This window comes from Myotis nattereri (genome assembly GCF_964212035.1).
Source record: "Myotis nattereri genome assembly, chromosome: 3".
Lineage (NCBI taxonomy): Eukaryota > Metazoa > Chordata > Mammalia > Chiroptera > Vespertilionidae > Myotis > Myotis nattereri.
The window spans coordinates 47951390-47968085 of NC_138077.1; the positions used below are offsets into that span (position 1 = coordinate 47951390).

The 16696-nt window shown below is 38.3% G+C and overlaps 1 protein-coding gene across 9 annotated transcripts in view; it reads left to right on the forward strand.

Annotated features, from left to right (window-relative positions):
- The window catches only part of TP63 (tumor protein p63), a gene marked incomplete at both ends in the record, with an annotated part of 224360 nt that overhangs the window by 180546 nt on the left and 27118 nt on the right, over positions 1–16696 (forward strand). For all 9 annotated transcript variants that reach the window (XM_081088136.1, XM_081088137.1, XM_081088141.1 and 6 more), the window contains one exon: positions 14841–15027. In XM_081088136.1, the coding sequence (XP_080944262.1) occupies positions 14841–15027 (187 nt within the window). The remainder of the gene's footprint in view (positions 1–14840; positions 15028–16696) is intronic.

The window sequence follows — 16696 nt, forward strand, 5'->3', positions numbered from 1 at the left end:
GGGATAGTCAGCCCACACAATTAGGGTTTGGAGGATATTTGCTACAAATTTATAAGCTTACATTCTTGTAAGGTGATAAAAAAAAATTAAGACCTCTTAATACCTTCTGGGTATTGAAAACCAGAAAACACATTGGTATTTGTTTCATTTTTCATGAGTCTTCATTTTATATTCTGTGGTATGCTACAAATATCTACACTAATAAAAGAGAAACATGCAAATTAGCCATCACTCCACCACTCTGCTACACCCACCAGCCAATCAGAGTGACTATGCAAATTAACCCAACAAAGATGGTGGTTATTTGCATAAGCAGTTGCGGAGCAAATACTGAAGATGGTGGTGGCCATGGAGCTGGGGAGCTGGAGCAAGCAGGGGGCTTGGGTTGCTCCCGGCAACAGAGAAAGCCAAGCTTCCAGCCTGCCCTGGGCTCCGCTCAAGGAGGAACTGGGGGCTTGGGTCGCCAAGGGCGACCCAGGCTTCCAGCAAGGCCTGGCCTCTGCTGGAAGAGCTGAAAAAAAAAAAAAAGGAGGGGCTGGGAGCAGCCGGAGTGGAGAAGCCAAGCCTTGCTACTACAGCTGGACCAAAGGCCTGGGTCCTGGGCACCAGAGGAAAACCGGTGCCGGCAGACAGGGGAAGGAAGGTCTATTGTGCGAATCTTTGTACAACAAGCCACTAGTGTATATATATTGGTCCTTCCCACATGGTAAGTTTCTGGAGGGTACAAACTCATGTGTCCTCACATGAATTTCTGTGACTTGAGCACATAAGGAGTCCACAAACACCCAGGGAGACATCCTACAATGTACCATATGATGGGCATGCAGGTAGATGGTACCCTGGATTTGAAGTTAAAACCTAGATTAGAGGCTTTACTTCAACTTCTCCCCTTATTCTGTGAACAAACTAGTTTACCTACTTGAGCCTCTGAAACTTCATTGACAAAAAAAAGAATATAGATGATTTTCTCATTGTGTTAGCTGATAATTAAATTAAAAATGTGCATGAAAATTCTCTATAAATTGTTAAGGACTGCCCAGATGGGTAAGTAATGGTGTCACTTATGGAAATCAATAGATTATTTTACCCTCCCTATTGTCTACACATATTTTCCCATCTCTTGTCATAAAATTGGCTCACCTAGTCTTCCCATAAGAGGAGTATCCCACAGATTTAAACAAATCACCTTGATTGGAAAAGAGGGCTCACTCTTAGGGTTTATGTATAAATGAAACTCCAAAACAAGCAATGGATCTGAAGAAAGAAAAACAACTATGATATTGTCTTGCAAAGGGTGTCTGGCACATTGCATAGCAATAGGGGTATAAGTGCCTCCAGCAAAGAACAGTTTCTAAATGTGTTTCAGTTCCCTGGAAAGACACAGCCCTCAGCTGGAACCAGAGGTCTGGAACCTGTACACTGTGATTCATTCTAAAAGAGAGCACAAGAATGTGTGTATAAGTATACACAATCATTTCAACTTTAGCATTGGGGTGGGTTGATCAAAGAAGGACAGCCACCAGGGGGGCCTCCTGATAGTTTGAGAGGAGAGGACATATTTCTTGTGGGCAGGGCTGGTGCCTATGTGTCCCAAGGTGCCTTCTTTATATGCCAAGGAAGAGGATAAGGAAATAGTCGGGGAGAGGGCATCAGGTTGGGGCCCCAAATGGAAAGAAAGGACAGGTCTAAAAGCCCAGGGCTTTGCAAGATATTGGGAACAGTGAGTTACTCTGAGCGGGGAGGAAGACACTTTCTTTCCATAAAGGGCCAATGATGGTTTAAACCCTGGAGTGTGGCCCAGTCAGTCAGATGCTACTTCTGTGGTTACAGGGAAGCAGATGGTTGGCATAGATTGTGTCCTGTCTAGAGCATGTGTGCCCAGGAATCTCTCCAATGTGTCCACCAAGCCTGCCCCGAGATAACACCTTCTTGGAGTGAAGGGCTATAGGAATGTTTTATATTGAGAAGATCGTGGGGTTGGAAGTTAGGAGTCTCAGGTTCTGACTCTGTCTTATTGCTGACTTCTGGTGTGACCTTTCCTCTGGGTCTGCTCTCCCATTCATACGTTGAGGAGTTAGTCTAGATATGTCTTGTGGGATGAGGGCCGAGTTCTCTGTCCACCAGGGTTCATGCTAGAAGAATTTTTACTCCACAGATAATTGTATCTTCCTGTATTGCTGGGGAATGTTGAAGTTTCTTTTTATTGAGGGCCATGGAGTACATGTATGTCAGGACAGTTGTTTGTGGGTGTTTAATCGGTCCTGAGAAGACAAACTCCCTAACATTCATTCTCATTTCTACCATATATTGGAATGTCACTTTAAACATTTGAGCCCTAGTCTCTGCACATGTAAAACAGGAAAGTTCTCTCATCCCAACTTTCCTTTCATTGTTGTTGTGACTTCAGGAAATATCAAAGGGGAGCTAACACTTACTGAGCACCTGCTGTATACCAGCCACTCTGACAAATGCTTCCCATTGTCTGTTTTGTGAAGATAACTAGGAATGCTATTACTGGTCAGGAAGGGTTGGCTGATGAAGGTACTGACAGAGGACACTGAGTAAAAGGTCATTTTACTCTCCAGGGGAGTTAAAGTTGCAAAATTACCGATCAGGCTTTGTCAAGTTTTTTTTTTAACTTGGCTTTCTAAACTCATACCCTCAGGCAGCTAGTTGAGGCTGGCGGGCTCCACCCCCACCCTCCCCAAGGTTGGTGATAACATACTGTCCCCCAGCAGGCAGGCTGCAGCTGCCTCGGGCTGGTGCCCAGTGCTGGCCGCAGAGCTGCCTGTGGCCTCCCAGAGAGGTTCCAGGGCACATTCCTCCCTGCCAAGGTTTTGCCGCTTTGTGCTGCAGTCTGAGTGTCCCCCATACACACACACCTGCCAGGCCCTGTGGGCTCTGGGCTGGTCTTCAGGGCAAGCGGGTAGCAGACAGCCCACCTGCTTGATGTCAACATCTGTGGGTGCGGCCCCAGGAAGAATGTGCCGCTCCCAGCCTCAGCTCAGGTAATTAATCCCCGCAACTGACAGGTGGCAACAGGCAGCCCTTTGGCTGGGGCCATCAGGAAAAGTGCTTGGAGGAAGGATTTTTTGTAAAACTATCAAGAGCACAATTCGTACATGTCTGGCAGCTAGACAACTGTGGCAGGAAGGGAGACTGGGAGGAGAAGTGAATACCTTGCCAGACGACTATGGGGCCAATTTTGGGATCTCTTCCTGCCAATAGTTATGATAGATCCAATAGGATATGGTGGCTCAGGACTTGTTTGCAAGCTCACTTTGCAGATTTCCCCTTCCTTTGAAGTAGATACAATCCTAAGTGGAATGCCTTGGTTGTAAACAAAGAAGTTGGAGCCCAAAGGGTGAAATTATTAGCCTAAGATGATGCAGGAAGTCAGTGGGCAGGTGGAAGACTGGAGTCTTGTCCTCTTGACTTCCTGTCCAAGATTCTTTGGGGAATATTTTCTGTTCCATTATGTAGATGCAGTATAGAAATTGAGTGATAAAGCTGTGGTCTAGTCCCAGGAAGGATCATTAGTTAGCTCTTGAATGATGCTTTAGTTTTCAATTTAATCTTTTAAAGTTGACTTCTCAAAAGAACACTCCCATCTCACCCCCAAACAATATAGATACATTCGCTTTCCCTTTTTGTTTCTGGTATTTTGGTACACCAGCCATCATAGCCATCATAATAATAACCTTATATTTGTTTAGAGTATATTTGCTTAACTAAAACCTTTGAAGTGATTATTTTCAATTATTTTTTAAAACTCTCTTCCAAAAAATAAAAAAAAATTAAAAATTAAAAATTAAAATTAAAATAATAAAATAAAACTCTCTTCCTAGAAGTAAAATTTATAATGCTTCTCAAGTGAGTTTATTTGTAGAGGACAAGTCTAGAATATAGCATATAATTAGATCATACAGTTATATGTGACTAGAGGCCCAGTGCACAAATTCATGCACCAGTGGGGTCCCTCGGCCTGGCCTGTGGGATCGGGCCGAAACCAGCTCTCTGCCATCCCCTGAGGGGTCCCAGATTGTGAGAGGCACAGGCCAGGCTGAGGGACCCCACCGGTGCATAATCAGGGCCAGGGAGGGATGCAGAAGGGCCTGGGAGGGACTGCTGGAGGGCTCTAGGGCATGTCCGGCCTGTCTTGCTCAGTCCCAATATGCCGGATCCCAGCAGCAAACTAACCTACCAGTCAGAGCATCTGCCCCCTGGTGGTCAGTGCACATAATAGTGAACGGTTGAGCGGCCTTAGCATATCATTAGCATATTACGTTTCGATTGGTTGAACGGACAACCGGACAACTGGACGACCAGACAGTTAGCATATTAGGCTTTTATTATATAGGATAAGGTTATTCAATATGTTTCAAGCAAATCACACTAAAGCTGTGTGTGTCTACCTCTTTCTAGCTAAGACTCTTTTTGCATTTTAGTGAATTGGATATTTATAGTTAATTTTCCAAAGCATATTGGTCAAAAGTTATGTTATGACCCTTTTATGTTTTATTTGCAAGTATCTTATTTCTTCCTCCATTATTCTCCCCCACCACCTAGTCAGTTTCCAGAAGTTTATTTTGTCTTCTCTAAATATTCCATCTGGTTTGTATGATTTTTTTCATACTAATTCTAATTACTGATTTCATTACCCTCTTGCCCTTATAAAAGGGCCTTTTTAACTTTCCAGTCCTCAAGAATACAGTTCAGAAAAGAAAAAAATATGAACGTTTTATGATAGCTCTATCTAAACAAAGACAGGCTTTCTACTTGATTGCTATACTGGAATGAATTAAGTCGTGAGAGCTTTGGGGCTTCCTTGCCCTTTTTTTTTTTTTCTTGTCAAATACTTTAGTTTATTTGAGGTAGCACAGACCCTACCTTCCACTTCCTGGATTCTTTGAACTGTCTGAAAATAAGAAACATCAATTAGAAGTGCGCCTAGCATTTTCTGTTAATGAATGGTGGCTCTCTTTTAGAGTATTTATAAATCTCATTATTTTTATTTTATTTTAATCAACCCAAATTCATGCAGAGGCCAAAAGTGTTATTGATGTGTTTATGCGTTAACTTAGTTTTACTCTCTGTTTAAGTGCCAGCCATCCTCAGTGTAGGTAATTTGCCCTAGTGTTAACGGACAACAACTGCATCTAGATGTATTATATGCTGAGGTTAATTCTGTGGGCTAATGGGCAATAGGTCATAATGCACATAGAATTACATTAGAAAAAAATTAAAACATTTTCTTCTAGCACAATAGCATGTCAGATGTGGCTCTATCTGGAAGCTGGCATTGTAGTATCAGGAATAGCTTCGACAGTGCTCTATATAGTTGCTTCCCTTGTCGATGGGTTAAGTGGAGAGATGGGTTTTATGATTATTGATTTATTTACTTCATGGAATTTTATTTCACCCATATCCTTGGAGATTGGTGGGTCAAGTCAGCCTTGTGACTTTGGATTAACATAAGGTATGGCATTTATTCTGGGAGAATATTAAAAGAGTAAAGGGTTTTGTTTGTTTATTTTGTTTTGTTTGTTTTGTCTTTTGATGGAGTGGAGAGGGAGGGTCTTTGTTGCACCTTTAGGAAAGGGAAAAGTTATACAGGTGTGTGCTGATATTAGCTGGCATCTCTCTGCATTGTGATACCGAATTACCAGTCTGGCAGCCAAGAGCATGTAATATAGTATGTCTACTGAGGCAGGTGGTGATGGTGAGGCTGTAGTTACTGGAATGCTCTCCCCCCTTCTATTTACAACATATTATTAGTAAAGGAGCTGAATTTACTCTTGTTTTCCAAAATCCCCTGGAATTATTTTATTTGAACATGATATTTGGCTTTGAGCATCTCACTCCTCAACATGCCAAACTCCCTCTCCCCCTCCTAAAACAAAACAAAACTTAGGCAAAGCTTGCTTTTCCATTTTGTCAGGGATATGGTATAGCAAGAGTTTAGTCCATGTGATATTTCTAAGGCATTTCAGTTCCATGCCACCGTGGAAATACTTTGTCCATGTGAATCTTCAAGACTGTGCAGAGCAAATTTGGTTAAAGATCAACAAAATATTGACTCTTCGTTCTTGCTCATAGGCTAGTACTTCCTAGAAATAAATGCACCATTGGATGTGCATACATATGCATGACTGCACAGATTGATTCCTATCCTTTTTACATGTTTCTGATCAGGAATCAGAATGAATATCAGCACTTTGTTTTCCACATTCTTTTTAAAGAGTTGACCTTGTCAACATGAACTTGGCAACTGGGTTCTCTAACAAATTTGTACCATTTCATAAAATTTTCAAAATAAAAGAATCATTAGAGATGATCTAATATAGCTCCCTTATTTTCTCCCTTTGGATGATTAACTTGAGTTTCCAGGAGATCACATGAGTGGCCTGAAATTCTTCAGTGGGTGATTTCCTCAGTGTCAGGAATCTGTGACTGTTTTTGAAAGGTCAGTTATTTCCATCTTTGAATTCACATGTCCTTCCCCACCCCACCCCCCATCACAGTACTTCATTTTCTAATTTCACTTTAAAACTTGCCTAATTTAGAGACACAACTTCATGGGCTGTCTTACCTATATATGTAAAAGGGTTCCTACAGTGCACTGCTAATTTATTCAGCCTAGGACCCGAAGTAGTAAAATTGGTTCTTCAAACAATGGGTGGGCATTACATGTTATTCCTATGTTGAAGACCCCATTCTGAGAATATAGTTACACTTTAGGAAAGAAAACCTTAATTCTTAGACAAAATTTTTTAACAAATTAAAAAGGATTTGATACTCACTCAAAGAACATGCAGTATCCTTGTAATCCTGTAAGAAATTGGTGATCATATGTTAGTTTTTTAGATGACCTCTGGACTTAATACTTGTATTTATAATCATATTGTGTATTTATGTAATTCACTCTGGTAGCTAACATACCAGTTCCACTTTGGTCCCGTATATGAGTATAAAGACTACAGGGTACATGGGGAAGGCCATGGGTCTGTGTATCAAGAGGGTCCTGTCACTGAGCATTTTTTAGCAAGTCTCCTCTCATTTCTGGGGCTTGGATTTCTCCTCTGTAACTGAAGTGGCTGAACTAAATGATCTCTAAGCTTTTCCTGGTCTAACTTTCTAAGAAAAACTTAGCAATGTTATCTTGAACTAAAATGCATTGAAACAGGTGACTCAATAATAGAAACATGAAATCTAGTCCTCGGTTCTCTATAGAAACTCAGACACTAGCGTATGATGTAGTTGTGAAAGAATTAGCTTTCCGGAAGAAAGGAAAGCTGACTTCAACTACACATTGCCTAGATTCAGTTGTGTAACCTTTAGAAATCATTTTTTTTTGTATGACCCTCCAAACTAAGTTGAATCCCACATTTAGGTGTGTCTTTCTCTAATTTTTCTTTAGAAAATATTTCACAATTTTAGAAATAATTGATTTACCATCAGTGTTTACTTTAAACCAATTCACTTAAGGTAAGGAGACTGCTAGTTCCTTGGGATCTAGGACAGAGCCTGGCATGAAGTAGGTGCTCACTAATTATTTGTTGCATTAATGAACCCATTTCACTTCTGTGAGCCTAAATTTTATAACTGAAAATTAAGGGGAGAAGAAGGTTTTGACAAGACATGCTATAATGTTCCTTCTGGGTTCTAACATCTTATTTCTATATTCTCTATCTTCTAAAATTTTAAATCTGCAACAATTTTACAGGTTAGTGCTGTTCATACTAAATTTATTCATTAAAAATTGAATTAGGAACTATTTCAAGTATACAAAAATAGTAAGTAAATTTAGACACCTAGAATCTACCAAAGTGTTAAAAATTTCCATATTGCCTTAAATATTTTGTTTAAGTAAAATATTACAGATAAAGCAGAAGGTCTTCCTCCATTCTATCTAATTCGCCTGTCTCTTTCTATTAAAATAAACAAAATACATCTAAGTATAAGAAAATGGATAAATCTTGAAAACATTAGAAGTGGAAATAGCAGATTACTAAGATGAAATAGCAGATTACTAAGTGGAAATAGCACATTACTAAGTTTTGAGCAATGTAATTAAAAAAATTTTAAGGACACATAAAATTATAGTACATGTACTTATGGAAATATGGACATGCATTTTTAAATGTACAGCAGCAGATAAACCAAATTCATTTTTTTAAACAAGTAAATCCAATAATTTAGCATGGTTTAGAATTTAGTGATTACTAGCAGATCAATATGAACTATGTGTTTCATTGTAAATGGTTAATATTCAAACTTCAGCAGACTATTGTTATCTGGCAACAACCACATCCTGATGAAGCTGCACTCATGTTTTCATAATAGTCCCAAAATTACTTAAGCTACATTAAACACTTTATGTGGAGAATCTTAGAAAGATGAGGCTTCAGTAATTATCCATAATATGTGGCTTTTATGTTGCTCTTTGGAATTGACTAAGGCTTCTGATACCTGTAATTTTTTCCTCTATTCTAAGAGCTGTATATTGTATATTATATTTTTTTTTCTATTTTAGGTTTGAGAGAGGTGAAGTGACTGCCTAAAAGCCTAGGGAATATATAGAAGAGGCAGAATTTAAATCTTGTTTTTTGACCCCTAGTCCAGTAAAGTTACTTACTGTTGTCAGTGTGGGGTAAGAGTCCTTTTCTAATGCTCTTGGCTTTGAGAACTAAGCCCTTTCCTCTTTCACAACAAAATTGGCTTATTAATTCCAGTGTTACCTCATGTTATTTTCTTTGTCCAGAATTAGAGCTAATTATTCTTTCTTTTTCTGTTTGCTGAATAGTCCATTAACTAAGACATGTCTCACTTAACTATTGACTATTGGAAGCCCTGTATTAAAACTAACTCTCATTCACTCTGCTTTGATTTAGAAAAGGGATAAGCAAATAACACATTTGTGCAAACATCTTTTTTTTTTTCCTAATGAATAACAGTGCTTGGCCCGTTTTGTTGCTTCCCTGCATACCTTTCATGATGAAAACGAGTAGACTGACTTTTAGTAAGTCTAAAACATTTCTTCCATCTCTCCACCTTTTCATTCATTTTGCTGCCCTAGTTTCGGCCCTCCTCATTCTTGTTCCTGATTAAGTTTATCTTCTTCCTACTTTGTTCCAGCATTGCTCCTACCAGCTTTGTTTTACTTAATACATAGAGCTGATTAGGTCTTCCCCCTGCTTTACAATCCTTAGTGACTCTTCTCTGCCTGCGGGTAGAGTCTACCTGTTTCTTGTAACATCTAAAGCTCCTCAGAATCTAGCTTGGACTCATTGCTTTCTGTTCTTCTCCTCCTTCTCCCAGACTATCTATATTTCCACCATAGTTAGCATCTCTTTGCTTATACTTATAATGTTCTCTCTTTATGAAAAGCCTGCTTTCTGCCTCTTGGTTCTCCCTTTTCCCCATTCTTGGATGGACCATCTAGTTGGCTGAACAACTTGTATTTTAACTCCTAGTTTAAATATCACAATTTCTATGAAGCCTTTCTTCTCTACTTTAGTAGGATACATTTACTTTTCTCTTTCTCTCTTATCTACAACCAATCCATCTGCAAATCTGGTAAAAATGTATCAAGAAATCAATTGCTTCTCACCAATTCCACTGATGGTCTAAGCCTCTCTCATTTTTTACTTGGGATATTTGCATGGCTTCCTTACTAGTCTCCCTGCTTCTATCTTTGAACCTTAAAGTTTGTTCTTCATATAACATCCAGAATCTTATTAAACACAATTAAACCATGTCACCTTCTCAAACTTCTCCAGTGGCTTTCCATCTCATATTAAGGAAAGCTGAAGTCCTTAACCCTGGCCAACAAGGCCTTGTGTGAGCTGGCCCACATACTGTCTCTGGTTTCTGATCTTATCCCCATCTCTGCAGCCTTTGCTCACTGCTCTCCAGTGACACTGGCCTCCATGACAGAACTATTCACCCCAGGATCTTAGTACTTGCTGTCTTTGATAACTGGAACATTATTTCCCTAGTTTATATATGAATTATTCCAGTGCTCCCTTGATAAGTTTTTTAAATATTAACTTATCAAAGAATACTTGACAGTCCTAGACAAAATAATATCCTCTTCAATTCCCCAACTCCTACCTTTTGATTCCCTCTTTTAAATTTACTCTGATTTTGTTTCTTTATAGCATTTATCACCATCTGACATAATATTTATTTGTTTATTCAAAATACCAGCACCTTTAGAGCATGGACTTTGCTTTTTGCTTTATTGCTAAATATCTTAACCTTGAATAAAGTCCTCGCTCAATTAATACCAAATTTATTAACTAGTACTTAATTGCTTTATCTTGTGGAATCCCATAACACTTTATACATACCTCTGCTATACCCAGTGAATTTGTGTCGTTTATATTTCACTCTGTCTCTAATTTACTTCAGACTTCTCTATAACACTAAAATATGCATTGACTCAAATACCTAGTTTTAAGGAATCCAGCTAAAACTAACTGGTGTACTAAAGATTTGTGCAATGTGGTCACAATACACCCTGAAATGTTATATTTAATATTTAAAACTGGAGAAGCCAAGCTCAGTGGTTGAGCATTGACCTGTGAACCAGGAGGTCACAGTTCAATTCCCGATCATGGCACATGCCTGAGTTGTGGGCTTGATCCCCAGGAGGCAGCCAATTAATACAGAGTAAAATTTATATTGTATGAGAAAGGCATGATTAAATGGCATATTTCCTTTTAATACTGTAATTGTAACTGCTTATAATTATATTTTAAAATCCAATCATGCTCTGATGTATTAAATAAAAAATGATGCCGAACATTTTATAGGCCCCAGTTTGCATAAGGGAGTGTGTGTGTGTGTGTGTGTGTGTGCGTGCGTGTGTGTGTGTGTGTGTGTTTGTACACATAGGAAAAAGTCTGAAATGTTAATGGTGTACAAGATTTGTACACTGAAAACTAAAAAAAATGAGAGAAAAAAATTACTGAAAGAAATTAAAGATGTCCTAATTAAATGGAAATCTATATCATGTTAATGGACTAGAGGCACAATATTGCTCAGATATTAATTCTACCCAAGATGACCTATAATTTGATACAATCTCATCCAAATTTCTACGAGGCAATTCTGTGGGAATTGACAAATTGCTTGTAAATTTTATATGGAAATTCAAAGAACATAGAATAGCCAAAATAATTTAGCAAAAGAGGAGCAAAATTGGAAAACATAGATTACCTAATTTTAAGACTGGCTATAATAAAGTTAGAGTAATCAAACAGTGTGATACCAATGTATTAGATGTATAGACCAATAAAATAAAAGGCAGTACCAGATAAAGACTTAAACACACATGGTCCCTTACTTTTCAAAAACGATGCAAAGACAGTTCAACAGGCATGAAAGATAAAAATAATCTTTACAACCAGTGGTGTTCAAACAATTGAGTATCCATAAAAAAAGAAAAAGAGAAAGTGGAGAGGCACGTGTTAGGGGGAAAACAGGATAAAGAAAAGACTGAAAATAGATACAAGACTAAACGCAAGAGCTATGATCATAAATCTCCTACAAGAAAACACGGAAAATCCTTCTAACATTGGGTTAGACCAATATTTCATAGGACCCCAAAAGCATGATTAAAACAAAACAAAGCACACACACACCCAGGAGAAGAAACTAGGCATTAGAATTAAAGAATCTCAAATCAATGTTGGGAGCATTTCAAAGGTGAATGTTAAAAGTCCCAGAGAGAAAGAGACATTACAAGAAACCAGGAGTGTTCCAATTTGAAGTCTCTGCTGACTCAAATCACCAGGGATTTAAAAATCTTGACCTACATCAGATTCCCACTTCTTTTGATCTTACAAAAGCCATGAAAATGGGTGAAGAAGATAGTGACCATTTGGTAGGGAATAAGGAAGCAGGCAGGTCTATGGAATTATGCATATACTGTAGACCAGGGAGACTGAATTTAGTATTAGAAAAATATTAAACATCATCGCAGAAACAGTTAGCAAACAGTGAAGCTAGTACAGTGGCAGAAGCTTGGCTTTGTCAAGAACCTGTCATGTCAGACCACTTCAGCCCCTCTAGTAAATGAGTGGCAGGCTGGGTAGTGAACCAGAAGCAGTAATACAAATGTTTCTTGGCCCTGACCAGCTATTTAGATGTAGTCAATATAAAACTCTCATCACTAAAATTAGGAAATATGGTCTACAGTGTTAGATCAATCCTAGCTGAGGACATAACTAAATTGGCCTGGCATGGTGTGGAGAATGGAAGGAAACCATGAATATTCCAGATAGGGAATAGTATGTTCAAATGGGGGGTGATGAATGGTGTGTTTGATGCATTCAGAGATTTGTATGGGTAGAACATGGGATGGGAAGTGTGAGGGTTTGAGGGTAAGGGGTAGGAATGAAAGAGATGGGGCCAATACACAAAGAACCATGTGAAAGAGTAGAACCTTACTGGTGAATTCCCCAGTGCCATGATGGAAGTCCTAACAGACAACTGGCCTTAGGGTTCAAGGCGACTTCCAGGTTTTTTTATTTCTATCACTTGCTACCTCTACCTGCAATTAAATGAGCAAGCTCTATACTGAAAAATAAAAAGAGGAATTATTGATGTTAAGTAGACTACTTTCAAGTTCTATTTTAATATTAAAGGAGATTATGTACTTTTAAGTTGATTTTTTTTAAAAGAAGCCATGTAATTATGAATTAGAAAAATGTGAAAGTACAAAAAGTTGACTTCTGAGCCTAGAGAATAGAAAGATGAGGGACTGTTACCAGAGGAGGACAGACTCTTATATTCTGGTTCCTAACCAGCTCTTCTTCTCTGTGACCTCAGAAAAGTCTTCTCTATGCCTTATTTTTTTAAGGCATAGAGATAAAATGGCATAAAAATACTGATCCATTATTTGTTATCTGTAATTCTGAAACTCAAAGAGCTCTAAAAACCAACTTGGTTCCGTTTTAATTTCATAAGTTTGTGCTAAACTCATTTGGTGTTGAAATACAGCCTGAATTTGAGGCTCTTATAGTCATTTCCCAGATGATATATATATTCATGAATTTTACAGAAATGTTCAGATTTGGTTATGGGACACTGCCCTAAATCCTGCTGGAGCTGTTTACAGTATTTGCTTTACTCCCTTTCTAAAATCTAAATGACTATGGATTCTGAAACATCTAGCCCCAGGGTTTTCAGATAAGAGATCATATACCTATAACACCTTCCTTATAGGGTTATGTGAGGATTGTATTTTTTACAAAATAATTCAGAAAATGGAGAAGCTGTTATTATTTATCATTATTTAAATTAGATTCTCTCTTCCCATCCCTGAGGACAAGTGAGGATTAACACCTGATGGGGCCTAAATTTATTCTTAGTAAAGTTTGTGTTATAGTATATTAATTATTAAAGCAGAATGTTTCTCTTAACTTTCCTCTTCTGAACACATACCATTCTTTTTTTTTTTCAATCTTTAAATACTTGGATGGATGCTTATTCATCAGGTGTTAGCTGACAGACTTACTTTTCAGTCATCTTTCCTATGGTGCATCTTATGAAACTCATGGTTAGATTAAAAATAAAAATACATCTTATTTTCTTGGAGTTATCAATAAAAGTGAGTTTTTAACATGTCCTAAGACAATTTCTTTGTTTTTAAAGTCATTGTTTAAAAAACTAGAGCAAAAATAACTATCTAGATTTCAATCAGTGCTTCCCAAGCAGGATTTTATTTTGTGATTGATTTTTGGGCATACTTCCCATTTCTTCAAGTCATCTAAAACTTTTTTGCTGCATTTAATCCTTGATCTTCTGGTGTGTGGAACTGATTATGCAATACACTACTAGTATTAGGAGTATTTTAACTGAAAATTGTATATAGTGAAATACTTGAGATATAAAAAAGATTATTAAAATACATATTATATTTCAAAAGGAAGAGAAAAGCACCTGCTTTTAAATGTGTTCTTTGGTAGGATATTTGCCTTTAGTCAGAGTGTATAACCAAATGGCCACTTCCAGATGTTTCATTCTCTTAGGCTATGACATTAGAAGATGAGTGTTGCAGTTTGGGGATGTTTTTGCTTTCTAGTTTTCTAGCAGGTTGACTTTGGGTAAAATATCCTCATATTCTTCCAGACATTTCATCTTTAAAAAACAAAATTCCGCCGAAACCGGTTTGGCTCAGTGGATAGAGCGTCGGCCTGCGGACGGAAAGGTCCCGGGTTCGATTCCGGTCAAGGGCATGTACCTGGGTTGCGGGCACATCCCCAGTGGGAGATGTGCAGGAGGCAGCTGATCGATGTTTCTCTCTCATCGATGTTTCTAACTTTCTATCTCTCTCCCTTCCTCTCTGTAAAAAATCAATAAAATATATTTAAAAAAAAAATTCCCAAAACCCTAATCCCTGCAACTCTCTTTAGATATTGTAAAGACAGGATTTATTATAATCTGTCTAATATCACTCAATTCATGTGAATATTGTTTTTCCACTTAGTTTCTAGTACTTTATAAAGCCGCTCATGGTATTAACCACTTAACTCCCCTTGAAACCCAGTTTCTTCATCCCAATGAAAGGACATAATGCTATCAATGTGTTTTGAAAAATGTGAAATCTTTTGTAAATATTGGTTTTATTTCAAGTAGGAAAAAAAAGTATTAGTTGGATTAATGAATATAACTCTATTAAGATTGCTCGCTGTCATTTTTGTAGTAGCCAATGGTAAACATGTAGCTATAAAGGCTTCAAAAGATGGACATAATTTCCTTGACTTTGGATGTAACATTATTTCCTGTTGGTTCTTTCCTTCCTCCACCATCGGCCCATCTCTGTGCAGTATTCCACTGAACTGAAGAAACTCTACTGCCAAATTGCCAAGACATGCCCCATCCAGATCAAAGTGATGACCCCACCTCCTCAGGGTGCTGTCATCCGTGCCATGCCTGTCTACAAGAAAGCTGAGCATGTCACCGAGGTGGTGAAACGATGCCCCAACCATGAGCTGAGTCGTGAATTCAATGAGGGTAAGGAGGAGAGGATCCTGTGGCTGTTCAACTAAGCTCCTTGAAAATAGAGGTTCTACAAAGATTTGTTTGGAGTCCATTTACCTGGTTCCACCCTCTGCAATCTGATGGCAGCTCAGTCTATCTTTTTTGGTTGGCTGAGTGCCTGAGAGTAATGATCAATATACTTGTGGCTTTCACAATGACTTAATAATGCTTGAACTATTTAATTTAATATTAGTAATTAGTGGATAACCTGGACTTGTCTCTCTACTCCCTATTGCTAATTTTTTTTTTCTTTTTTAATGAGAAGGTGTAAGAAGAACAATGTGGCATTTAGTCATTTGTTCTGCTCTGCCCAGGCAAGGTAATCTAGCTTTAGTGCCTACCCAGAGATGGTCAAGGCTGACCAATTGAGAGTTGAAAGGGTAAAAGGAAGGAGCATAAGAAGTGAGCAACATGAAGAAACAGAATACAAAAGTAGGAAAAAAGAAAAATGAATGAAGACAAATAATAGGCAAGAGAAGTAAATAGAAATATGCAAGATAAGCTGGGGAGGGGGATAGTGGAGTGAAGGACCAGGTATCAGGGAGCAGGTATGTTGGGGCCACCTTTAAGATCTGTATCCATGCCCATGATATGAGCCACAAACCAACAATTGCCTTACAGAAGAGCTCATTGCTTCCTAGGGTTCCCTGATATTTGATATTCTAAGGTTTTGTGAAGAGAGTCTAAGTAAAGTACACAGAAAAGTAGAAAGAAAGGATAGAAGAATGTACATAGATTCATCAGAGTGATGAGGGTGCAGGATGGGTAGACAATTTATGTAGAAAATGTATTTAAAATGGAAAGGTTGGTTGGTAGCTAGAATGTGTGAATGTAGAGAAAATAAGGGATGGTACAGAAAAAGTGGTGGAGAAAGAAAAAGAGTGAATAGAAATTTCAGATAAGAAAATAAAGTTTAAGTCCTCCCACCTTAATACAATTAAGTTCTACACATTGATTTCTAGTCCTTTTCTACATGACCTCCTTATCCATCCATACCTTTGCATCTTGCTTTTCACTTAACAATACACCATAAAGATTATTTCTTATAGCTAAGCTTTATTATAGTTTTTTATAACTGCCCTTGATCCATCAAGATGACTTAACTGTTTTTTCCCCCAATGTTTGACATAATAGTTGTGTTTACTTTTGCAATAATAGATGATGTTTCAGAGGGCATCTTGATTCACTTAACTTTTCACTGTTATTAAATACTAGAGGCCCCATGCACAAAATTTGTGCAGGAGTAGGCCTTCCTTCTCCTGGCTGCCTGCACCGGCTTCCCTCTGGCACCAGGGACCCGGGCTTCCTTCTAGCCACTGGCAGGTATCCAGGACCCGGGTTTCCTTCGCAGCCCTGGCTTCGTCTGGAAGGACATCTGGAAGGTCGTTTGGAAGGGCGTCCAGAAGGATGTCTGGTCTAATTAGCATATTACACTTTTATTATTATTATTGATCAGTTTTTGTGGAACAATAATGCATGGTCAAAGGTTAAGAACACCTTTATGATTCCCAATTCTTCAATCAGCTTCTTTCTTTTGGAGCCCTTGTCCAATATCATAATTTTGTGAAACTTTGCCTACACGCTTTAAAAAATTTGCTTTCCCTTTCTTATTCTCCAACCTTGGGTTCTTTCAGCACAACAA